The 26,466-nt window shown below is 48.1% G+C and overlaps 1 protein-coding gene across 1 annotated transcript in view; it reads left to right on the top strand.

Moving 5' to 3' along the window:
• Nucleotides 1–2,139: 2,139 nt before the first annotated feature.
• Nucleotides 2,140–26,466, top strand: part of BNIP3 (BCL2 interacting protein 3) — a 79,447-nt gene continuing 55,120 nt past the window's right edge. The window contains exon 1 of the mRNA XM_068255255.1: nt 2,140–2,246. Within this exon, the coding sequence (XP_068111356.1) occupies nt 2,207–2,246 (40 nt within the window). The 5' untranslated portion in view covers nt 2,140–2,206. The remainder of the gene's footprint in view (nt 2,247–26,466) is intronic.

The following is a 26,466-nucleotide window of genomic DNA, read 5'->3' as shown; positions in this document are numbered from 1 at the left end:
ATCATGCAGCAACAAGCAATTACCGGGCAGCAGTGAGCAGATGAGGGAGTTTGAGAGGCATTTCACTGCCTATTACCAGTCAGTGGAAAGGAGGCCTTTATGTTCTCACGTGACATGCTGCAGCTGAACACAATAGCACACTGGCTGGCTGCGCGTCTGTAATTACACAAACTGCTCACCCTCAGCCACTCCATTCCTCCTTGGAAGGTACACAGTACATAAATGCTGCCCCTGAAATCTCTGCGCCTGATGCAAATGTTTCGCCTTGCTTCATGAGAGAACCGGCCTTGCCTGGGGAGGGAGGTGGTGGGGACATAAGGAAGCTGTAGGCCTGGGGGGATAGGGGGCTAAGGAGGCCATGGGCCCAGGTAGAGGGGGTAAAGAGAGAAGGGCACACATCATGAGGAAGCTGTGGGCTGGGGAGGGGGAGAGGTGAAGAGAAACGGGACACACTTTACTTTAGGAAGCTGAGGGCCTGGGCTGAAGAGAGAGGGGGACACACACACTGAAGGCTGGGGGGGGGGGGGGGGGGGAGAAGAGGGACATGTCAGTACATTAGGAAGCTGAGGGCCTGGGCTGAAGAGAGAGGGGGACACACACATTGAAGGCTGGGGGGGGGGGGGGGAGAAGAGGGACATGTCAGTACATTAGGAAGCTGAGGGCCTGGGGGGAAGAGAAAGAGGGGACACACTGCAGGCTGTGGGCCTGGGGGGGGGGGGGGACACTGAAGCTGAGGGCCTGGGGGGGGGGGAGACACAATGAAGGCTGTGGGGAGAAGAGTGAGGGGGGGACACTGAAGGCTGTGGGCCTGGGGGGGGGGGAGGAGTGAGGGGGACACACTGAAGGCTGTGGGCCTGGCGGGGGACACACTGAAGGCTGTGGGCCTGGGGGGAAGAGAGAGGGGGACACACACACTGAAGGCTGGGGGGGGGGGGGGGGAAGGAGAGGGACATGTCAGTACATTAGGAAGCTGAGGGCCTGGGGGGAAGAGAAAGAGGGGACACACTGCAGGCTGTGGGCCTGGGGGGGGGGGGGGGAACACTGAAGCTGAGGGCCTGGGGGGGGGGGGGACACACTGAAGGCTGTGGGGAGAAGAGTGAGGGGGGGACACTGAAGGCTGTGGGCCTGGGGGGGGGAGGAGTGAGGGGGACACACTGAAGGCTGTGGGCCTGGCGGGGGACACACTGAAGGCTGTGGGCCTGGGGGGAAGAGAGAGGGGGACACACACACTGAAGGCTGTGGGCCTGGGGGGGGGGGAGAGGGGGGGGACACACTGAAGGCTGTGGGCCTGGGGGGGGAGAGAGAGGGGGGACACACTAAAGGCTGTGGGCCTGGGGGGGGGGGGGGAGAGAGGGACACACACACACTGAAGGCTGTGGGCCTGGGGGGGAGAGGGACACATGCACACTGAAGGCTGTGGGCCAGGGGGGAGAGAGAGGGACACACACACACTGAAGGCTGTGGGCCTGGGGGGGAGGGAAGAGCGGGGGGGGGGGCACACGGAAGGCTGTGGGCCTGGGGGGGGGGAGAGAGGGACACACACACTCTGAAAGGGGGGGACACACTAAAGGCTGTGGGCCTGGGGGGGGGGGGGGGGGGAGAGGGACACACACACACTGAAGGCTGTGGGCCTGGGGGGGAGAGAGAGGGACACACACACACTGAAGGCTGTGGGCCTGGGGGAGGGGGGGGGAGAGAGAGGGGGGGACACACTGAATGCTGTGGGCCTGGGGGGGGGAGGGGGGGGACACGTCGTTACATCCAAATCCAAAAAAGCTTTATTGGCAGGACCAAATACATTTAGCATTGCCAAAGCATTAGGAAGCTATGCGCCCAGAAGTGTGTGAAGTACCACGTTACATTAGGGAGCTGTGAGGGGGCGGGGATGGGAAAGACACGTAACATTATAAGTAGAGGACCGGTGAGAGGGACACGACACGTCAGTGAATGACAGAAGGGGGCGGGGCTAGCAGTATGAGTCGGCGGCACCAACCAGTCTCCTCCTACCTGACACACGTCTCCCCTCAGCCGGCCAATCACATCGCAGGGTTCTCCTTGATGGGACGTTGCCGTGCAGCACAGGGGGGCGGAACCTGCGGTCAGCCAATGGGGAGAGCGATGCGCGTCACGCTTGGAGCTGAGAGCAATAACAATAACAAGGCGAGCAGAGGCAGCAGCAGCACTGGGGACGGGGCAGACGGGCAGCATGTCAGACGGGCACAGCCTGCCGGAGGAGCCTCTGCAGGGTGAGACGCCTGAGCCTGTACATCTGTATATACTTTGCACACATATGTATTCTGCCCTCTGTACCCTGCCTCTGTCTGATGCTCATATATATTATCTATATACTCTGCCCTCTGTACACATCTCTCACTGCTATCCCCCTGTGTGTATATATACAATATCTATGTATTCTGGCCTCTGTATACATCTGCCTGCTGCTCAGCTCCTCCTCTCACTGCTACCCCCCCCCTGTGTAGATAGATAGATAGATAGATAGATAGATAGATAGATAGATAGATATGTATTATATGCCTTCTGTACACATCTGCCTGCCTCTGTCTGCTGTGTGAGCTCAGCTCCTCTCACTGCTCTCCTCCCCCCCTTTTGTGTTTATGTCTCAATGCTACTGACACCTGTCCACAGCAGCACAGTGGCTGCTTGCTTTTCCCATTTGTTTACATGCTGCACCTGTGTGTGTCCTCATTGTTTACTTGCAACACCTGAATGTTTTAATCATTGTTGACATGCAGTGCCTGCCTGACTGTTTGTGTGTTACTTCATTGTTGACATGCGGTGCCTGTGTGTTACCTCATTGTTTACATGCAGTGCCTGACTGCCTGTGTGTTACCTCATTGTTGGCATGCAGTGCCTGTGTGTTACCTCATTGTTGACATGCAGTGCCTGTGTGTTACCTCATTGTTGACATGCAGTGCCTGTGTGTTTCCTCATTGTTGACATGCAGTGCCTGTGTGTTACCTCATTGTTGACATGCAGTGCCTGTGTGTTACCTCATTGTTTACATGCAGTGCCTGACTGCCTGTGTGTTACCTCATTGTTGACATGCAGTGCCTGTGTGTTACCTCATTGTTTACATGCAGTGCCTGACTGCCTGTGTGTTACCTCATTGTTGACATGCAGTGCCTGTGTGTTTCCTCATTGTTGACTTGCAGTGCCTGTGTGTTACCTCATTGTTGACATGCAGTGCCTGTGTGTTACCTCATTGTTGACATGCAGTGCCTGTGTGTTTCCTCATTGTTGACTTGCAGTGCCTGTGTGTTTCCTCATTGTTGACATGCAGTGCCTGTGTGTTTCCTCATTGTTGACTTGCAGTGCCTGTGTGTTACCTCATTGTTGACATGCAGTGCCTGTGTGTTACCTCATTGTTGACATGCAGTGCCTGTGTGTTTCCTCATTGTTGACTTGCAGTGCCTGTGTGTTTCCTCATTGTTGACATGCAGTGCCTGTGTGTTTCCTCATTGTTGACTTGCAGTGCCTGTGTGTTACCTCATTGTTGACATGCAGTGCCTGTGTGTTTCCTCATTGTTGACATGCAGTGCCTGTGTGTTACCTCATTGTTGACATGCAGTGCCTGTGTCTTACCTCATTGTTGACATGCAGTGCCTGTGTCTTACCTCATTGTTGACATGCAGTGCCTGTGTCTTACCTCATTGTTGACATGCAGTGCCTGTGTCTTACCTCATTGTTTACATGCAGCTCCTGAGTGTTTCCTCATAGTTGACATGCAGTGCATGTGTGTTTCCTCATTGTTGACATGCAGTGCCTGTGTGTTCTCTCATTGCTTACATGCAGCACCCAAATGTTTCCTCATTGTTTACATGCAGTGCCTGAATGTTTCCTCATTGTTCTTATGCAGCGCCTGAGTGTTTCCTCCTTGTTTACATGTCGCACCTGAGTGTTTCCTCCTTGTTTACATGTCACACCTGAGTGTTTCCTCATTGTTTACATGCAACACCTGAATGTTTCCACGTTTTTGACATGCAGCCCCCGAGGCCCTGTTCACAGTGCTCAGCTGCGTAGCAGAATAATTCTCCATGTCAACTCCCTGCCCATACAGCGCTATGGAACTGTTCACTGTGCTGCATTAATTGTAACTGATCTCGGTATTCTAACTCACTGCTTGCAGACTTAGTTTGTATCTAGTCTGTATTGCAGGTCACACTCATTATAACGCATTATAACACGTGTGTTATGCAACTAACCACTGCAAGCCTAGCCTAAATATCTCCATTGTTGACATCCAGCGGCTGTATGTTTCCTCATCGTCAGCAGAGCTGCAGGCCACCAACGTCACCAACTGTCCCAAACTGTTAGCTTATCCGTCTGCCACACAGGAGGCAGGAGAATCAGAATAACCAGGCTCGTCACTTTATAGGGCGGCCAGTTATAAAGCTGGGAATAGCTTTTATTGTTAAAGGACACCTGACGTGAGAGGGATATGGAGGCTGCCATATTTATTTCCTTTTAAACAATATCCTGCTGACCCTCTCCCTCTAATACTTTCAGCCATAGACCCCAAACAAGCATGTAGCAGATAAGGTGTTTCTGACATTACTATCAGAAGATTAGCTGCATGCTTCGCTGCTGTGTGATTCAGACACTACTGCAGCCACATATCCCTCTCACTTCAGTTGTTCATAATTTTTTTCCCCCAAATCTAGAGAATGGAGGGTACAATAAATACATAGTTTATGAATAGTACAGCTGCAACCTGCATCAACAGAAACACAAAGATACTGCATGGCATAAGAAAAAGCAGCAATTATACAGGAAATCACGCAGAATGTGGAAAAAAATTGACTTGATACGATTCTATGGTCATTTGGAATACAGAATATTGTGGATTGGAATGTTCGATTTTACAATCGTGTCTCTGAAGAGAAAGTGCCCCAACTGATTCCTTTATGGAAACAGTCAATAATTACTGTCTGATTATGTATGAACCTGCAAACCTGATTGAATAATTACATCTGAGGAAAATATTGTACAGATTTTGTAAAATATTGTATTATATTGTATATTGTAAAATATTTTGTAAAATATTGTAAAATCTGACAGATTTTCAGTGGCGTAGCTAAAGAGCTGTGGGCCCCGATGCAAGTTTTACATGGGGCCCCCCCAAACACTCTATACATAACAATTGATACGGCGCACCAAAACCTGCCAATGGCAACTACAGTGTCAGAGGTGCAAGAAGGGGATGGGGAGCAGTTTGTTAGAGATCACTACTATTCAAAGTATCTATAGAAGTTATTATTACCAGCACAGGACCAATAGAGAGCTAATACTGTGATAGAGGGTGGACCCTTCGGGGCCCCTCTGGCCCAAGGGCCCCGATGCGGTCGCTACCTCTGCACCGCCTATTGCTACGCCCCTGCAGATTTTACATAGTTATTTGGGTTGAACAAAGACATACGTCCATCGAGTTCAACCAGTATAAAGAACAACACCAGCCTGCTCCCTCACACATCCCTGTTGATCCAGAGGAAGGCAATAACCCTTACAAGGCATGGTCCAATTAGCCCCAAAAGGGAAAAATTCCTTCCTGACTCCAGATGGCAATCAGATAAAATCCCTGGATGAACATCATTAGCCATTACCTAGTAATTGTAGCCATGGATGTCTTTCAACGCAAGGAAAACAACTTAGCCCCCTTTAAATGCAGATATTGGATTTGCCATAATGACTTCCTGTGGCAATGCATTCCACATCTTAATCACTCTTACTGTAAAGAACCCTTTCCTGAATAAATGGCTAAAACGTTTTTCCTCCATGCGCAGATCATGTCCTCTAGTCCTTTGCGAAGGCCTAGGGACAAAAAGCTCATCCGCCAAGCTATTATATTGCCCTCTGACGTATTTATACATGTTAATTAGATCCCCTCTAAGGCGTCTTTTCTCTAGACTAAATAAACCCAGTTTATCTGACCTTTCTTGGTAAGTGAGACCTTCCATCCCACGTATCAATTTTGTTGCTCGTCTCTGCACCTGCTCTAAAACTGCAATATCTTTCCTGTCTAGTTTTGGACTAGTCAATCTCCTTTTTGGGTTTTCTTTACTCTTTTTTTGCGATAGTGGCCCTTTAAGACACATTCAGTAAAAAATAAAGGGTTAGTAAAATATGGCATTCGGTATTTTAGATGCGTTTTCAGGAAGATTTATGTAAGTGGAGGGAAGGCTCTGGGTATGGTGGAGCCTTCCTGGTCGTCACTCCATCGTTCCTGCACCGCCCCCTGTTGAAGTTCTGTGACCAGCTGTGTTTTCGGCAGTCCTTGGGCAGCCTTTGGCAGTAATCACATCCCCAAGTGCTTCTGAAGATGAGTACATCCGCAGGGGCATGCCTAGACTTGCACGCAAGCAGTACGGATGCTCTAGTCTTCAGGAGTACTCGAGCTTTCTGGATAGTTTAAGGAAACCAGAGATGATTAAATAAGCAGCTTTTATACTTACCTGGAGCTTCCTCCAGCCCCATTCCAGCCCTGGGCTCCAACCTCGTCCTCCTGGGCCCCTCTGTTCTTCCGCTGTATCCCCTAGTATATATAGCCCAGTCGTGGTTCGCCGCACATAAGTGGCTGTGATGCGCTCCCGTGCCGGAAGCGTTCTGCGTCTGCACACCCTAGTACTGCACAGGTGCAGAATGGCCTGGGCCACGAGAGCGCGACAGGGGCCCAGGAGAATGACAATGGTGGCCACAGCCAGGGCTGGAGGAAGCCCCACGTAAGTATACAAGCTGCTTTTTTCATCTCGGGTACACTTTTAATTAAACTTGGTTATTATTTAGTATTTATATAGCGCCAACATCTTCCGCAGCGCTGTACAGAGTATAAATTGTTTTGTCACTTATCTGTCCCTCAGAGGGGCTCACAGTCTAATCCCTACAATAGTCATATGTCTATGTATGTATCATGTAGTGTATGTATTGTAGTCTAGGGCCAATTTTTTAGGGGGGATGCCAATTAACGTATCTGTATACTTTTGGAATGTGAGAGGAAACTGGAGTACCTGGAGGAAACCCACACAGACACAGGGAGAACATAAAAACTCCTTGCAGATGTTGACCTGGCTGATTTCGAACCGGGGACCCAGCGCTGCAAGGCAAGAGCGATGAACCACTACGCCACCGTGCTGCCCACTGGTATACCAGTACACACACTTTATTCTCGGCCAGACTGGCCGAGCTCTCTCTAGCATCTGCCCTTACATTACATTTCCCTGTTCGATTGACCGTTGGATTGAATCGTTCTATTGGATCGTCGGGGTATCAATTATGTTCCAATCAGCTCGATCGATGGAAATTAGTCAATATCTGACACAATTACTCAATCGAGCTGGAAGGAAAATATCTGTTGATCGTAAAGGAATCGTTCACATGATTTCAATTGACAGAATCGATTTTTGGTGGCAGTGCATGGAGGCACAGCATCGTTCAGATCGATTAGAAAAGGAGAATTGTCAGAATCTCGATTGCAGTGTGTGTGTGGGCGACCAGTCGATTCACTTCTGATCGACCACTCTGCTTTCAACCACCCAATAAAATAAATTGCTTAATCTCTCGAATGGAAAATGGAGTAATGTATGGGTACCTTAGTCTTCGCTGACCATTGGATTTTGTGACACTTGTGGGCATGGAGATTGCCGATGCATGTATCTCATATATCTAGATCATACATGCCAAACTCTGGCCCGCAGAGTTATCAAATTTGGCCCACAAGTGGTTTCCCAACTTTTCATTATACAGTATTTGGCCTACTCTAGACCACCAGGGACACTATATTGGGGGTGGAGCCCTAGATCACCAGGGAAGCCATATAAGGGAGAAATCACAAGATACCAGGGAACTGTATGGGATGGGGGGGGGGGGGTGTCAGTAGACACCAGGGAACTGTTTAGGGGTGGGAGGGGGACATCAGGCACCAGGGGTCTGTATAGGGGAGGAAGGGGGACCACTAGACACCAGGGTACTGTATAGAGTAGGGGGGGGGGGGGCACTAAACACCAGGGAACTGTATAGGGGAGGGAGGAGGGCCATTAGACACCAGGGACCTGTATGGGGGAGGGGGGGCAATGCACACCAGGGAACTGTATAGTGGAGGGCCATTAGACACCGGGGACCTATATGGGTGGGGCAATACACACCAGGGAACTGTATAGGGGAGGGAGGGGGGAGGCACTACGCACAAGGGCACTGTATAGGGGTTGGAGAGGAGCCATTAAACACCAGGGAACTTTATAAGGGAGGAAGGTGGCCACTAGACATTGAGGTTGGCCCACAACTTATTGCCAGTGTTCTATTTGGGCCCACATTGTATTTGAGTTTGACACATTTGCTCCAGATCCTGAACTACTTCTTACTGAGAGCATTGATTTTCTGCCTAGTGATTGCGTAGTAGTGACTGTGGCATGTGGGGTCCTGGGTTGCGTTCCAATCGTGCATTTGTTGCAAGATCGTAAATTAAGATTTTTATTTTCTGTGTTTTCGTTAAAGTGGTTTGGCTGGTTTCCACAAAGCTAAAGACTGTCTATTAGAATAATAACGTTGCACTGGCTTCATTAGATTGTAAGCTCTGCTGAGGCCGGGACTGGTGTGAAGGTTTCTCTGGGCTGTGTAAAGAAACTGCGTCACTTGTTTTATGAATTAAAAATACACCGTACAGGAATAGAAACGTTGTCAACATGTTAAAAATAATTCCCTTTGCTCTGCACCTAAGCTGGCTAGTTATGAAACGGTCTTGGACCACACTCAACTATTTACCCAGCTGCCAAACGCTTGTATAAACTCATTACGCTTGTGTTTGTTATTGTCACACTAGGGCATATATTATCAGCTTACACAAGCAATACGTTATTACCCTGTGATGATTTTTTGCCTCTGCTGCACCGGAAGAGTGGGATGTTTTGATACAGTAGGTTAGCTTTAGAGATCTAGGATTGTCCCTGGAAGTTAAAATAGAACTAATTTTGTCACACTTAAGTTGGCTAACTGTATCGACGTGACATATTTGAAGGCAACATGGATTTGGCAGAGGAGCTAAGATGACTGGATTAGCTGCATGCTTGTTTCAGGTGTGTGATTGGGGGGGCCCCCAACCCTGCAGTTTGCCCCAGGGTCACGAGTATCCTTTAAAAAGAACCCCATGTGGTGTGAGACCAATGTAAGCTGCCATATTTATTTCGTTTTATACAATACCAGTTGCCTGGCAGTCCTGATGATCTGTCTGGTCAGTAGGGTCTAAATCACACACCTGAAACAAGCATGTGGCTAATCTTCTCAGATTTGTCATAGACATCTGATCTGCATGCATGTTCAGGGACTATGGCTTATTAGGGACAGAGGATCAGTAGGACAGCCAGGCAACCTGCATTGTTTAAAAGGAAATAAACATGTCAGCCTCCATATCTCACTCACCTGGTCCTTTAAAGGAGAACTGTAGTGTGAGGTATATGGAGGCTGCCATATTTATTTAATTTTAACTAATACCAGTTGCCTGGCTGTCCTGCTGATCGTCTGTCTTTAATACTTTTATCCACAGACCCTGAACAAGCATGCAGCAGATCAGGTGTTTCTGACATTATTGTTAGATCTGACAAGATTATATACATGCTTGTTTCTGGTGTGATTTAGACACTTCTGCAGCCACATAGATCAGCAGGGCTGCCAGGCAACTGGTATTGTTTAGAAGGAAATAAATATGGCATCCTCCATATTCTTCTCACTTCAGTTGTCCTTTAAAACCAGCAGCTCCGCTGTGAATTCACATAATGACCACACAGCAGTCACCGGCCAGATAATACACTGAGCAGTCACATCAGCAGTCCTGCCTTTTGTCTTTTGCGATAGAATCATACAGGTCAGGCGGTCACCGCTGTGTTGTGCTGAATTGTGTTTGGCCCTCTAGGGATTGTCATCTCCTGTGTACAATGTGTTACTGTACAACAATATATTGACTGATGGTGCAGTATTTACACGCTAAAACAATCACCTCCTGGGCTGTGATCAATCAAATAGATTGTAAAACCATTGAAATGGATTGCGGCACAGAAGTTGTTGATTTTCCGCGTTGCAGCACACAGATCAATCAGATCTCAACCAAAATCTCACTATGCGTTTTACGGTATATTACGAAGCGATTAAATGACTCCACAGTGCGTACATGTCAAAAGTGCACCGCAGTGATTTTGGCGCTATTGGTAAATTACTCCTATTCTGTTGTGAATGAGCGAGTAATCCTGATAGTAAAATATCTGTAATTTTTACTGATATTTTACTATGGCCTAACCTAAACTTAAAGAGGAACTTCAGCCTAAACAAACATACTGTCATTAAGTTACATAAGTTATGTTAATTAAAATAGATTAGGTAATATAATCTCTTACCCACCCAGTTTTAAAAGAACAGGCACATGTTTGTGATTTCATGGGTGCAGCCATCTTTTTCATGGGGGCAGCCATCTTTTGGTTGAAAGGAGGTGACAGGGAGCATGAGACACAGTTCCAACTGTCCTGTGTCCTGATAACCCCTCCCAGCTGTGTGCGCTAGGCTTCAAATCTTAAATGCAACATTTAAAATAAAAAAAATTGCACCAAAACAGCAGAAGGGGAACAACAACATCAGAAATCCCATCATGCTTTGCACAGCATCAGGGGAAAATGCCCGGGCAGTTTTCTTCTGTGCAGCTAAAAATGAGGCTTGGAGAAAAAAGACAAAGTTCTGATGCTGTGAAACTGTAAAAGAAACACTAAGCCTTTTCAGTGCTGCTGAGTAGATTTTTAGCCTGGAAGTTCACTTTAATCTCAGCCCAGCCAATGCCTAACCCCAACCAACTTCCCCCACTGATGCCTAACCCTAACAGCCCCAACAACAAACATACATTCTACAGTAATGCACATTGCCAGTAGTAAAAATGTCGCCACCTGTGATATATCGGGGTGAGGAATACTAAATAATGTATCAGGCCTGGAACCCACTAGGGTTCGCTTTAAAATCGTCGCAGCGCTGTGTGCAGCGATCTCGATTCCCTGGCACTTAGAAGCTTACAGTTTACTATGGAGCACTTCGGATTTGCGATTCACGTGTTCTTTTTTTCAGATTTAAATAAACTTTATTATCCTTATCAGATATTGGATGTCCGGGTTCCGTCTGTAGCCCTGACTCCTAAAGGAAGAGGTGATAGGTGCTTCTCTAGAGCCAATAAGAGAAGCGCCAGTGACCTGTTCCTTTAGGGGCGGGGCTACGGGTGGAAGCAGGAAATCTGGACACTTGGTGAAGTCTATTTAAAGCGCAACTGTTCGGCCTCCCAAAGCGCTGCGAAATCGCTCAAAATGCTACATGTCTTGCGATTGCAATTATCCCTAATCGCAATTGCACTAGTGGGTCCCTCACCGCTCACTTTAATTGTCAAAACGTTTTTGCAAATTGCTGGTGATTGTCAGCGATCCCAAAACGCTGCCAGCCCTAAAAGATTATTGTTAATTATAAGCAATTTAAATCAATAAGGCCCAGTTCATAAGGGCCCGTTCACACTGCACGCGTTTCCAGCCGCGTTTTGGAAACGCGTGCAGGTGGCCAAAACGCACGACATCAGACATTGCATAGAGTGCAATGTCTGATGTTCACACTGCATGCGTTCCGGACCTGTGCGGTCCGGGAACGCATGCTGCTTGCAGATTTTGCAAAAACGCGTGGCTGTCCCATTCACTTTTCAGTGATGGGATCAGCCACGCAACGCACACAAACGCGGATGGCCATGCGTTCGTACGCGTTGCGGTCCGCACGCGTTCCGCACGCATGGCCATCCGCATTTCTGATCTGAACGGGCCCTTAGCGTTTTGTGCCAAAACTGTCAGTTCCAATGGATCTGTTCTCCGTTCGAACGGATCCGTTGCAAACTGGTTTCAGTTCCGTTTGTATCTGTTTTGCATCAGTTTCCGTTTTAAAGGGGAAGTGCTAAAGATAATCTATACTGTATATACACCAGAGCTCTGAATGATCTGTAAATACATTGTGGTCATTGTTGAGGAGAGAGCTTGCTGATCCAGTGTATTTCTACAGCTTCTGGTTTGGTATAGCCTCGTTTTTAATTTTCACCTACTACTATGAGTGACGGAAGCCTGCTCTTCGCAGGAGACAGTGGGTGCACCTCTACTCCTTGAAAGGTGGCCCCTGCACTTGGACAATCAGGGCCTAGATGCTGTATGGCCTGATGTCTGCCATTTCTTTCCAGAAATCAATGAACTGGGATGGATCCCACTCCTGCAGCACTGCTAGGCCCATGTGCCAAACAAACAAGCCAAGATGGCCGCTGTACCATAGAGAGTACACAGGAAGCGGCTAGAAAGGTCCGTTTTTATAGCCAGTGTGTTGTTAAAGGACTTACGAGGCGAAAAAGTCCAAAAAAAGTTAAATACCGGTATGAAATATCAATGCACGGAGGGCGCCGTCCGCGCCCTCTGTGCCGTTCCGCCCAGTCCCAGTATCTCAATGAGCCCCCCCGGCCGGTCCCGACCCACAGCCCGGGTCGGGCTCTCCTTCCTCCACTAAGATGGCCGCCGGAGCTGGCCGCGGCTGCGCAGTCCGCATATGCGCGAGTGCGGCTGCGCAGCTCTAGCGCCTCCCCCCCCCCCCCCCCGATCCACGCTATAGGCCGTCTCCTGTTGCGTGGATCGGGGGGAAGGCCCTAGAGCTGCGCAGCCGCACTCGCGCATATGCGGACTGCGCAGCCACAGCCAGCTCCGGCGGCCATCTTAGTGGAGGAAGGAGAGCCCGACTCGGGCTGTGGGGTCGGGACCGGCCAGGGGGGCACATTGAGATGCGGGGACCCGGCGGAACGGCACGAAGAGTGCGGACGGCGCCCTCCGTGCATTGATATTTCATACAGGTATTTAACTTTTTTGGACTATTTCGCTTCGTAAGTCCTTTAAGTTCCGTTTTCTATTGGCTCCTATTGCCCTGTAAAACCTTCTGTTTCAAGTCCGCAGGGAGCAACGGTCCGGAAAACTAGGGCCTGCAGCATTTTTTCGATCTGGAGACCGAAACGTAGGTAACGTATCCGGACGGATGTGTACGCTCCCATAGATTAACATTGGATCCGTTTGCGTCCGTTCCGTTCGTACAGTATACGGTCCGGTTCCGATCCGCAAAAAACGCTAATGTGAACCGGGCCTAAGTCACATTCAGTAAAATTCCGCTTGAAGAAACATGCGGTAATACAATTGGTAGTTGACTTTTTGTCTTTCTGGTTGTGGTACACCAAGAACAGGAACTTTTGATGTTTATATTGATATGTGATGTATGATATGGATCCATAGATTGTCATTGTGTTTGTTAGCTGTACATTTTTATTCTATAAAGAAAGTGGCATAAGCGTGACTAAACTTGCATCGGGCAATATTCTTTGAGGGCTCACTTATGTATATGCAGATCAAACATATGGACTATGATCAACACAATGACATTCTAATGATGTTTATGGTTATATATTGCCTTTTTCATTGTTTACATAGTGATCACTTAGGTTGTTATATTACATAGTTATTTGGGTTGAAAAAAGACATATGTCATCAAGTTCAACCAGAAAACAAAGTACAACACCAGCCTGCTCCCTTACATATCCCTGTTGATCCAGAGGAAGGGGAAAAAACCCCCACAAGGCATGGTCCAATTAGCCCCAAAAGGGAAAAAAATTCCTTCCCGACTCCAGATGGCAATCAGATAAAATCCCTGGATCATCATCAACATCATTAGGCATTACCTAGTAATTGTAGCCATGGATGTTTTTTCAATGCAAGGAAAGCATCTAAGACCCCTTTAAATGCAGATATAGAATTTGCCATAACTACTTCCTGTGGCAATGCATTTTACATATTAATCACTCTTACTGTAAAGAACCCTTTCCTATATAAATGGCTAAAACGTATTTCCTCCATGCGCAGATCATGCCCTCTAGTCCTTTGTGAAGGCCTAGGGACAAAAAGCTAATCCGCCAAGCTTTTATATTGCCCTCTGATGTATTTATACATATTAATTAGATCCCCTCTAAGGCGTTTTTTCTCTAGACTAAATAAACCCAGTTTATCTAACCTTTCTTGGTAAGCGACACCTTCCATCCCACGTATCAATTTTGTTGCTCGTCTCTGCACCTGCTCTAAAACTGCAATATCTTTCCTGTAATGCGGTGCCCAGAACTGAATTCCATATTCCAGATGTGGCCTTACTAGAGTGTTAAACAGGAGCAATATTATGCTAGCATCTCGAGTTTTTATTTCCCTTTTAATGCATCCCAAAATTTTATTAGCTCTAGCTGCAGCGGCTTGGCATTGATTGATATTGTTTGGAAGCATTAAGGAGACCCAAGATATCTGTGTTACTTTTCAGATATTTTCACTTCAGATTTTACTTCCAATCAAGTAAATGATCGATCGGATCCAGAAAAAAATTATACAGTCTATTGATTGCCAATGACCATCATCTCTTTCTTCATCAGAAGCAGATCGGACAGGCTTAAAATATTGATCAAAATTATTTCAGCAGACGTATGTATGCCTGATTCCTCTTGACCCATTTCTGTTCAATATCCATTCGAAAAAATGATTGAAATTTGGGAAAAAAATGCATTGATGTATATGCTAGCTTTCTTCTCTATCCAATCGATGTCAAATCTGAATATCCATCTCTGAAGTGAAAATTTCATGGTGTGTACCAGGCCTTATAGGACAACTGTAGTGAGAGGGATATGGAGGCTGCCATATTTATTTCCTTTAAGGGCTCTTTCACACTAAGACGTTGCGTTTGATGGGACGTTAAGGTCGCATAACGTGCCCCTAACGCAACGCATGTTAGTTTTGATTGGACGTTATATTGAACTGCGGTTATGCGTCTCTTGATGCGTACTTTTTGACACATACTGATATAACGAAAACGGCGCACGCGTCACATTTTTAAAAAAAAACCAAAAACATTACTGAGCATGTGCAAACATTGTAACGCAGCTAAATATGAGTATAACGCACAGCATGCTGCACTTTCATTTAACATGCTGCGTTATACTCCAACGCAACGTGGGCACTGTGAACAGCCCATTAATTTTTCATTACTGTGCGTTGTTCTGCGTTACAGGCTGCTCTAACGTGCGAGTTTAACATCCTGATGTGAAAGCAGCCTAAAGCAACACCAGTTCCCTGGCTGTCCTGCTGATCCTCTGCTTCTATTACGTTTAGCCATAGCCCCTGAACAAGCATGCAGCAGATCAGGTGTTTCTGACATTATTGTCAGATCTAACAAGATTATATACATGCTTGTTTCTGGTGTGATTCAGAAACTACTGCAGCCAAATAGATCAGCAGAGCTGCCAGGCAACTGGTATTGTTTAAAAGGAAATAAATATGGCAGCCTCCATATACCTCTCACTTCAGTTGTCCTTTAAGCTGGCCATATACGACACAATTATGCCATCGATCGTAATTACAGTCGATATTATGATCCACATTATAATCAACCGACCAAAAACAAACATTGCTGTCCTGTGTTCTTTGTTTGTAATATTGATCATAATTAGGTTTAGAAATACCAAAATCCACTTCAATTTACTATCGATTTAGGCTATTTTTTTGTCTGATCGAACATTTCATTTGGGAACAACATTGTACAGTGTATGGTTACCTTAACCACTTGAGGACCGCGTGGTTTTCCTATGATCTGTGCTGCGTGGGCTCTTCATCAGATTTCAGCCAGGGCGACCAGACTTCCTCCCCTTTTTTCCCCACTAGGGGGATGTCCTGCTGGGGGGTCTGATCGCAGCCGGCTGTTTGAGGGTAGGGGGGGGGCTCCTCAAAACCCCCCTCCACAGCGCTATTCCCCCCTCCCTCTCCTTCCCTCGCCCCTGTCCTCTCTATGGGCGGTACAGGTTGGCGATCCATCCTGTACCGCCTCTGATAGGCTTCAGCCTATCAGACGGCGGCGATCCCCAGCCAATCAGAGGCCGGGGATCGCCGATCTCCTTTACGGCGCTGCTGCGACAGCAGCACCGTAGGATGTAAACCCAGGGGATTTCTTCCCCGCATGTTTACATTTCGCCTGTGAGCCGTGATCGGAGGCTCGTAGGCTGTTCACGGAGACACCCTCCGTGAACTGACATGGAAAGGCCGCTCGAACGAGTGGCCGTTTCCATGGAATCCCACTTACGACAAGCTGCCGCCTATCGACGTTAGGTGGTCGTTAAGTGGTTAAAGCAAGCCTGAAGCAAAAAAAAAAATTAATTTTATGAGTAGTACCGATAACAAATAGAACAGTAGTAGTACATAAATTAGTCTATTTTTATTTTCAGTTTTATAAAGCGTTTTTTTTTTCTACATTGTATCATTCTGTCACAGTTGCCATTTAGAAACCACACTCCATCTTTTAAACTATAAAACACAGCAGAAATAATGACCCTTTGAACTTTCCTGCAGTAAAACCTTATCTTGAGCTGACTGACACTCTTTTTTTGGTTGTTTCATAAAAAAAACCAAAAAAAACCAAGACTGTATTAACCCAAGTTGGGTCAATTAGCTCAGAGAAGCTCTTTTGCATAGCGAACAACTGAAGTTTCTTAACTCTTCCTGTACTGGAAAACAATTTGACTCATATCTGTGCTACTAATCTTCTCCTCACACATTTTCTCCTCAGAACTTTTTCTAATCCGTGTGGCATGAAAAAGTACTCTGGGGGAGCGCAATGGGGAAATACAGGGTCGCGCAACTCCTGCCTACAGCATATGAGGAGGGGAGGTGATGACAGCCGGGTGCTCCCTAAAATTAGCCGGGTGGTGTACCTGGCTAAAAGAGCCTGGGAGGACACTGCATACATATCCTTATGGGCTGGTTCAGACGGACGCTTGTGCAGCGTTTACTGCCAGCGTTCAGGGCTTGGCGTTAAACGCTCCCATTCAAGTGAAGTGAGTGAGCGTTTGTACCAAGCTTTTATGTGCATTTACACGAACGCGGCGTTCGGGTCCCGATTTTCACTGGCGTTTGAGGAGCCCCTGGAAGCTACATGTTGCTTCCAGGGGCGGTTAACCGCGACGGGTAATGTCCCCCTAGGGGAAGAAAAAACGCGAACGCAGCGCGAACGCTGCTGAAAGCCCGAGCGCATTGCAACCGCGACGCCAATGAACGCGACGCCACCAAACGTCCGTCTGAACAAGCCCTATCTCATAACTTTATTCTCAGTTCAGGTTTGATTAAACACATGATACAAATAGACATATGGTATTTTAGCTCCGCTATGTGAAGATAACCTGTCCTTGTCTGCGTTTTGCTGTAATGGTGAGATATGTTGTGTAATTTCTGCCTCTGTCCCCTTAATGCCTCGATACAGGCGCTGCTTGCCAATGCGCTTGCATCAGCTGTTTTCCTCTCTCTGGTAATCCAGCCCAGCTCTTTTGTAACACTACAAAGCGGCGGTTTTGCATTTGCCATGAATAAAGTAGTGTTAGAACAAGCAGGGAATTAGCCGACTTCCTATGGCACTCCTGTCTAAGAGATGCTGTTACAGCTGCCAATCCGGGCTCAGCATTTGTCCTTTCATCTGTTGCCCTGGAAACATGAACTGTTATTTGCTTGCCATGGTTTTCTTATAGAGGAACTGTCGCGAAAATCTTAAAATTTAAAACACATACAAATAAGAAGTATATTTCTCCCAGAGTAAAATGAGCCATAAATTACTTCTCTCCTATGTTGCGGTCACTTACAGTAAGTAGAAGAAATCTGACATTACTGACAGGTTTTGGGCTAGTCCATCTCTTCATGGGGGATTCTCAGAATGGCCTTTATTCTTTATAAAGACATTCCCTGAAAAAGATTTATACAAAGATGCTAGCCAGCAGGCGCGGAGCTAGGGGGGGTCGGGGTAGGACAAGTGCCCCGGAGCGCCTGGTCCCCGAGGGCGCCCTCAGCCTGGCTGAGCTGCGGGTTTTTGTTTTTTTTTTGCGGCGGAGGGGAGGGGAGCAGCGCAGAGAAGAGGGAGAGCTGTGCGGACGGTGGGGAAGGGGGGCCATATCCCCCCTCCTTCCCTCACCTTAGGTGCTCTCTCTCTCCCTCGCTGTCCCCTCCAATGTCCGGGTGGCTGGCCTGGCAGCGGCGGGCGGAACTCACCTCCGTCTCGCTCCAGCGCCGGGCGGAAGTTCGAGTGCGCAGCCGCTGCTCTGGTCTGGACCAGACCATAGTAGCGGCAGATCCATCCGGCGCTGCGACGAGACGGAGGTAAGTTCCGCCCGCCGCTGCCAGCCTGAGCCACCCGGACATTGGAGGGGACAGCGAGGAAGGGAGAGCAGCTCTTCTCTGCGCTGCTCCCCTCCTGCTGGGGAGGGGGACACCTGACCTGGCTAACTACTCTGGGCACATATACCCCTGCCTACATATATTGGACATATATCCCTGGCTACCTACTCTGGGCACATATACCCCTGGCTACCTACTCTGGGCACATATACCCCTGCCTACATATACTGGGCATATACCCCTGGCTACCTACTCTGGGCACATATACCCCTGGCTACCTACTCTGGGCACATATACCCCTGGCTACCTACTCTGGGCATATATATCCCTGCCTACATATACTGGGCATATACCCCTGGCTACCTACTCTGGGCACATATACCCCTGGCTACCTACTCTGGGCACATATACCCCTGCCTACATATACTGGGCATATACCCCTGGCTACCTACTCTGGGCACATATACCCCTGGCTACCTACTCTGGGCACATATACCCCTGGCTACCTACTCTGGGCACATATACCCCTGGCTACCTACTCTGGGCACATATACCCCTGCCTACATATACTGGGCATATACCCCTGGCTACCTACTCTGGGCACATATACCCCTGGCTACCTACTCTGGGCACATATACCCCTGGCTACCTACTCTGGGCACATATACCCCTGGCTACCTACTCTTGGCACATATACCCCTGCCTACATATACTGGGCATATACCCCTGGCTACCTACTCTGGGCACATATACCCCTGGCTACCTACTCTGGGCACATATACCCCTGGCTACCTACTCTGGGCACATATACCCCTGCCTACATATACTGGGCACATATACCCCTGGCTACCTACTCTGGGCACATATACCCCTGGCTACCTACTCTGGGCACATATACCCCTGGCTACCTACTCTGGGCACATATACCCCTGCCTACATATACTGGGCACATATACCCCTAACTACATATACTGGGTACATATACCCCTGGCTACATATACTGGGCATTTATACCACTGGCTACATATACTGGGCACATATACCTCTGGCTACATATACTGGGGACACATACCCCTGCCTACATATACTGGGCACATATACCCCTGGCTACCTGTTCTGTGGACATCTCTACCCCTGGCTACCTGTTCTGGGGACATCTATACTGCTGGCCACCTATTCTGGGGACACCTATAGACCTGGGGCTACCTATTTTTGGGGAACCACTGCTGTCAGATTGAGTGTATTTTGGGGAACTGCTGCCAGGTGAGAGGTGTCTACCATATTAAGGGGACATTCTGCCTATTTATGTAGGTAGAAAAAAACAAAGTCTTGTAAAAGTAATACCTTTTATATGCCTGAAGAAGGGGACTAGATCCCAGAAAGCTTGCATTATTTAACTTTATCAGTTAGCCATTAAAAGGTATTACTTTTACAAGACTTTGTTTTTTTCTACCTACATATATTGTTTGGCTAACACGGTACAGAAACATTTTTATGCCTATTTATGTGAAATGCTGTCTATTTATGTGCCTCATGACTGCTGAATTTGTCTTGTTGGGGGCCTCATGGTTACTGAATTTGTCTTGTTGAGGGCCTCATGATTTGTTGGGGGCCTCAAGATCGCTGAATTTGTCTTGTTAGGGGCCTCATGATTGCTGAATTTGTCTTGTTAGGGGCCTCATGATTGCTGAATTTGTCTTGTTGGGGGCCTCAGGATTGCTAAATTTGTCTTGTTGGGGGCCTCATGTTTGCTCATGATTGCGGAATTTGTCTTGATGGGGGTGGGGGGCTCATGATTGCTGAATTTGTCTTGGAACATGCTGGAAGGTACATACTGAGGGAGGGTGGGTGAGCGTGAGCCTGCTAACCTCCATGTACATTTGAAGGGGCGTGACCAAATGTGGAGTACCCATAACCACGCCCACATTTGGTCACGACCCTTCACCTTAGGGGGCGCATTAATAGTCTTTGTCCCCGGGCGCTGAAAACCCTAGCTACGCCTCTGCTGGCCAGCCTCCCTGCTCGCTGCACACTATTTTGGCAGTTGGACGGAGCAACTGCCATTCACTAAGTACTTTTAAAAATAAAGAAAACCCTGAGAACCCCCCTATGAGAAGATGGGCTAGTTCAAAATCTGTTGGTAATGACAGATTTTTACTTCTTACTATAAGTGACAGGAACATCTGAGAGAAGTAATTTATGGCTCATTTTACTCTGAAAGAAATGTACTTCTTATTTGTATGTGTTTTAAATTTTAAGATTTTCACAACAGTTCCTCTTTAACTTGCAGCACTTTCACTGCTGTCAGTTTTCAGGATTTTGCTTTACAAGGGAATTCATGTGAAGATGAGCTGCGATTGGAAAGGAAAAAGCAGTGAATGACTATAATAGTTTCACAGCTGTCCTGTATGCAGGCGTTGCGCCCGTCTCTCGTGTCACCGCCGAGCTCTGCGTTCTTCCGGGAACATTCAGTAACCAGCGGTCATTCAGGCGTAGGGCTGGAGAGGTGTTAGAGATTATATTAGTGACGATGAGATCGAGTGTCTGTTACTGAAAGGACACAATGCTCCAGCTTATTTACTCTCTATTGCAGCCCGTGTCTGTTGTCACGGCAGCGTTCAGAAGTTAGAGCGGTGTGTCCCTTTAAACGAAGCGTCCTGTTTTTGTTGTTTCCAGTGGAGAGTTCTAGCGACTCGTCACGTAGCTCTGCTGGAATCGCCAGATGAAACTTCATCTTCTATATGGTAGACACAGCAAAGCCGGCCAGCTGACTCATAGATCAGGGTTTCTCAGTATTATTATGACACTTACGGTATCCCTTTATAACATGCTGTTTGCCCAGCGTCACCTTGTTGTGGGTAACATCCTCCTGTGTGACGCCTGTGTATTTGTTAGAAGTACTTAAAGTGAACCTCCGGACTCAAAATCTACTCAGCAGCACTGAAAAGTCTTGGTGTTTTTTTTAACAGTTTCACAGCATCAGAACTTTGTTTTTCTTACCAAAGCATCATTTTTAGCTGCATTTTTAGCTAAGCTCCACCCATCAAAGAAAAAAAGCCCGGGCTTTTTTTCCCTGATGCTGTGCAGAGCATGATGGGATTTCCTATGTTGTTGTTCACGTTGCCTAGCAGCTGAGAGAGGTGCTCAGGACACAGAACAGTTGGAACTGTGTCTCATGCTCCCTGTCACCTCCTTTCAACCAAAAAGATGGCTGCCCTCATGAAATCAAACATTTGCCTGTTCTTTTAAAACAGGGTGGGTAAGAGATTACATTACCTATCTATTTTAATTAACATCACTAATGTAACTTAATGACAGTATGTTTGTTTAGGCTGAATCTTTAATCATTTTGTACGGATGCTTTTCAAACATTCATTTGTGTTTAATTATCTCAAAGAGGAGCTGTAACCTAGGATTGAACTTCATCCCAATCAGTAGCCAATAACCCCTTTCCCATGAGAAATCTTTACCTTTTCTTGAATAGACCATCCGAGGGAGGGGGGGGGGGGTGTCTGTATGGCTGATATTGTGGTGAAATGCCTCCCACAGTCCTGTCTGTGAGCCTAGTTGCATTGTGGGAAAATAACAGCTGTTTCCAACTGCCAAGCAACCAGTATCTTCCTCTGTGCATATGTAGATTTATTGAAAAAAAAAACCTTTTAGCCTATTGCAATGTTAGGGGGTGTGGTTATAGATAATAAGGGCAGTTGATGCTGTCTAGTTTTTTTCATGTCTGCCAGTTATAAAGATGATGATGTGCAGGCTGATGGTGGATCAAACAACGTGAACAAATTACATAGTGAATAGCAATCATTTCTTGACCTCTCTTCTATTTTTTTTTTACTTCTAACTGTGCAATGTATTGATTTATTTTTTCCCCTTTTTGCTAAAGTTCCTCTTTAAAATGCTTATCCAGATTTGTTGTGTGTGTGTATATGAGTTTTATAAATATTTTTGACTTAAAACTTACCATAATGGATTGACTGCCACAAGTTTTTAGAACCATGGAATGCTGGTTGAGAAAGCCAGTCCTTGTGCCCCCTGGGTTACAGAAGTACTTACATCCTCCTCATAGTGCCACAGCCAGTCATCGTGGTCTCTGGGCTAGATCAGTCCTTACATCCTCCTCATAGTGCTACAGCCAGTCCTCGTGGTCTCTGGGCTAGATCAGTCCTTACATCCTCCTCATAGTGCTACAGCCAGTCCTCGTGGTCTCTGGGCTAGATCAGTCCTTACATCCTCCTCATAGTGCTACAGCCAGTCCTCGTGGTCTCTGGGCTAGATCAGTCCTTACATCCTCCTCATAGTGCCACAGCCAGTCCTCGTGGTCTCTGGGCTAGATCAGTCCTTACATCCTCCTCATAGTGCTACAGCCAGTCCTCGTGGTCTCTGGGCTAGATCAGTCCTTACATCCTCCTCATAGTGCTATAGCCAGTCCTCGTGGTCTCTGGGCTAGATCAGTCCTTACATCTTCCTCATAGTGCTACAGCCAGTCCTCGTGGTCTCTGGGCTAGATCAGTACTTAGTTACATCCTCCTCATAGTGCTACAGCCAGTCCTCGTGGTCTCTGGGCTAGATCAGTCCTTACATCCTTCTCATAGTGCTATAGCCAGTCCTCGTGGTCTCTGGGCTAGATCAGTCCTTACATCCTCCTCATAGTGCTACAGCCAGTCCTCGTGGTCTCTGGGCTAGATCAGTCCTTACATCCTTCTCATAGTGCCACAGCCAGTCCTCGTGGCCTCTGGGCTAGATCAGTCCTTACATCCTTCTCATAGTGCCACAGCCAGTCATTGGGGTCTCTGGGCTAGATCAGTCCTTACATCCTTCTCAAAGTGCCACAGCCAGTCCTTGTGGTCTCTGGGCTAGATCAGTCCTTACATCCTCCTCATAGTGCCACAGCCAGTCCTCGTGGTCTCTGGGCTAGATCAGTCCTTACATCCTTCTCAAAGTGCCACAGCCAGTCATCGGGGTCTCTGGGCTAGATCAGTCCTTACATCCTTCTCAAAGTGCCACAGCCAGTCCTCGTGGTCTCTGGGGTAGATCAGTCCTTACATCCTTCTCAAAGTGCCACAGCCAGTCCTCGTGGTCTCTGGGCTAGATCAGTCCTTACATCCTTCTCAAAGTGCCACAGCCAGTCCTTGTGGTCTCTGGGCTAGATCAGTCCTTACATCCTTCTCAAAGTGCCACAGCCAGTCCTTGTGGTCTCTGGGCTAGATCAGTCCTTACATCCTTCTCAAAGTGCTACAGCCAGTCCTCGTGGTCTCTGGGCTAGATCAGTCCTTACATCCTCCTCATAGTGCTACAGCCAGTCCTCGTGGTCTCTGGGCTAGATCAGTCCTTACATCCTCCTCATAGTGCTACAGCCAGTCCTCGTGGTCTCTGGGCTAGATCAGTCCTTACATCCTCCTCATAGTGCTACAGCCAGTCCTCGTGGTCTCTGGGCTAGATCAGTCCTTACATCCTTCTCATAGTGCTACAGCCAGTCCTCGTGGTCTCTGGGCTAGATCAGTCCTTACATCCTTCTCAAAGTGCCACAGCCAGTCCTCGTGGTCTCTGGGCTAGATCAGTACTTACATCCTTCTCAAAGTGCCACAGCCAGTCCTCGTGGTCTCTGGGCTAGATCAGTCCTTACATCCTCCTCATAGTGCTACAGCCAGTCCTCGTGGTCTCTGGGCTAGATCAGTCCTTACATCCTTCTCATAGTGCTACAGCCAGTCCTCGTGGTCTCTGGGCTAGATCAGTCCTTACATCCTCCTCATAGTGCTACAGCCAGTCCTCGTGGTCTCTGGGCTAGATCAGTCCTTACATCCTCCTCATAGTGCTACAGCCAGTCCTCGTGGTCTCTGGGCTAGATCAGTCCTTACATCCTCCTCATAGTGCTACAGCCAGTCCTCGTGGTCTCTGGGCTAGATCAGTCCTTACATCCTTCTCATAGTGCTACAGCCAGTCCTCGTGGTCTCTGGGCTAGATCAGTCCTTACATCCTTCTCAAAGTGCCACAGCCAGTCCTCGTGGTCTCTGGGCTAGATCAGTCCTTACATCCTTCTCATAGTGCCACAGCCAGTCCTCGTGGTCTCTGGGCTAGATCAGTCCTTACATCCTCCTCATAGTGCTACAGCCAGTCCTCGTGGTCTCTGGGCTAGATCAGTACTTACATCCTTCTCAAAGTGCCACAGCCAGTCCTTGTGGTCTCTGGGCTAGATCAGTCCTTACATCCTCCTCATAGTGTTACAGCCAGGCCTCATGGTCTCTGGGCTAGATCAGTCCTTACATCCTCCTCATAGTGCTACAGCCAGTCCTCGTGGTCTCTGGGCTAGATCAGTCCTTCCATCCTTCTCATAGTGCCACAGCCAGTCCTTCTGGTCTCTGGGCTAGATCAGTCCTTACATCCTTCTCAAAGTGCCACAGCCAGTCCTCGTGGTCTCTGGGCTAGATCAGTCCTTACATCCTTCTCAAAGTGCTACAGCCAGTCCTTGTGGTGTCTGGGCTAGATCAGTCCTTACATCCTCCTCATAGTGCTACAGCCAGTCCTCGTGGTCTCTGGGCTAGATCAGTCCTTACATCCTCCTCATAGTGCTACAGCCAGTCCTCGTGGTCTCTGGGCTAGATCAGTCCTTACATCCTTCTCATAGTGCTACAGCCGGTCCTCGTGGTCTCTGGGCTAGATCAGTCCTTACATCCTTCTCAAAGTGCCACAGCCAGTCCTCGTGGTCTCTGGGCTAGATCAGTACTTACATCCTTCTCAAAGTGCCACAGCCAGTCCTCGTGGTCTCTGGGCTAGATCAGTCCTTACATCCTCCTCATAGTGCTACAGCCAGTCCTCGTGGTCTCTGGGCTAGATCAGTCCTTACATCCTTCTCATAGTGCTACAGCCAGTCCTCGTGGTCTCTGGGCTAGATCAGTCCTTACATCCTCCTCATAGTGCTACAGCCAGTCCTTGTGGTCTCTGGGCTAGATCAGTCCTTACATCCTCCTCATAGTGCTACAGCCAGTCCTCGTGGTCTCTGGGCTAGATCAGTCCTTACATCCTCCTCATAGTGCTACAGCCAGTCCTCGTGGTCTCTGGGCTAGATCAGTCCTTACATCCTTCTCATAGTGCTACAGCCAGTCCTCGTGGTCTCTGGGCTAGATCAGTCCTTACATCCTTCTCAAAGTGCCACAGCCAGTCCTCGTGGTCTCTGGGCTAGATCAGTCCTTACATCCTTCTCATAGTGCCACAGCCAGTCCTCGTGGTCTCTGGGCTAGATCAGTCCTTACATCCTCCTCATAGTGCTACAGCCAGTCCTCGTGGTCTCTGGGCTAGATCAGTACTTACATCCTTCTCAAAGTGCCACAGCCAGTCCTTGTGGTCTCTGGGCTAGATCAGTCCTTACATCCTCCTCATAGTGTTACAGCCAGGCCTCATGGTCTCTGGGCTAGATCAGTCCTTACATCCTCCTCATAGTGCTACAGCCAGTCCTCGTGGTCTCTGGGCTAGATCAGTCCTTACATCCTTCTCATAGTGCCACAGCCAGTCCTTCTGGTCTCTGGGCTAGATCAGTCCTTACATCCTTCTCAAAGTGCCACAGCCAGTCCTCGTGGTCTCTGGGCTAGATCAGTCCTTACATCCTTCTCAAAGTGCTACAGCCAGTCCTTGTGGTGTCTGGGCTAGATCAGTCCTTACATCCTCCTCATAGTGCTACAGCCAGTCCTCGTGGTCTCTGGGCTAGATCAGTCCTTACATCCTCCTCATAGTGCTACAGCCAGTCCTCGTGGTCTCTGGGCTAGATCAGTCCTTACATCCTCCTCATAGTGCTACAGCCAGTCCTCGTGGTCTCTGGGCTAGATCAGTCCTTACATCCTTCTCATAGTGCCACAGCCAGTCCTCGTGGTCTCTGGGCTAGATCAGTACTTAGTTACATCCTCCTCATAGTGCTACAGCCAGTCCTCGTGGTCTCTGGGCTAGATCAGTCCTTACATCCTTCTCATAGTGCTATAGCCAGTCCTCGTGGTCTCTGGGCTAGATCAGTCCTTACATCCTCCTCATAGTGCTACAGCCAGTCCTCGTGGTCTCTGGGCTAGATCAGTCCTTACATCCTTCTCATAGTGCCACAGCCAGTCCTCGTGGCCTCTGGGCTAGATCAGTCCTTACATCCTTCTCATAGTGCCACAGCCAGTCCTCGTGGTCTCTGGGGTAGATCAGTCCTTACATCCTT

This window comes from Hyperolius riggenbachi, chromosome 10 (genome assembly GCF_040937935.1).
Source record: "Hyperolius riggenbachi isolate aHypRig1 chromosome 10, aHypRig1.pri, whole genome shotgun sequence".
Taxonomy (NCBI): domain Eukaryota; kingdom Metazoa; phylum Chordata; class Amphibia; order Anura; family Hyperoliidae; genus Hyperolius; species Hyperolius riggenbachi.
Note: the sequence above shows the minus strand (reverse complement) of the source record. Positions and strands in the feature narration are given on the sequence as shown.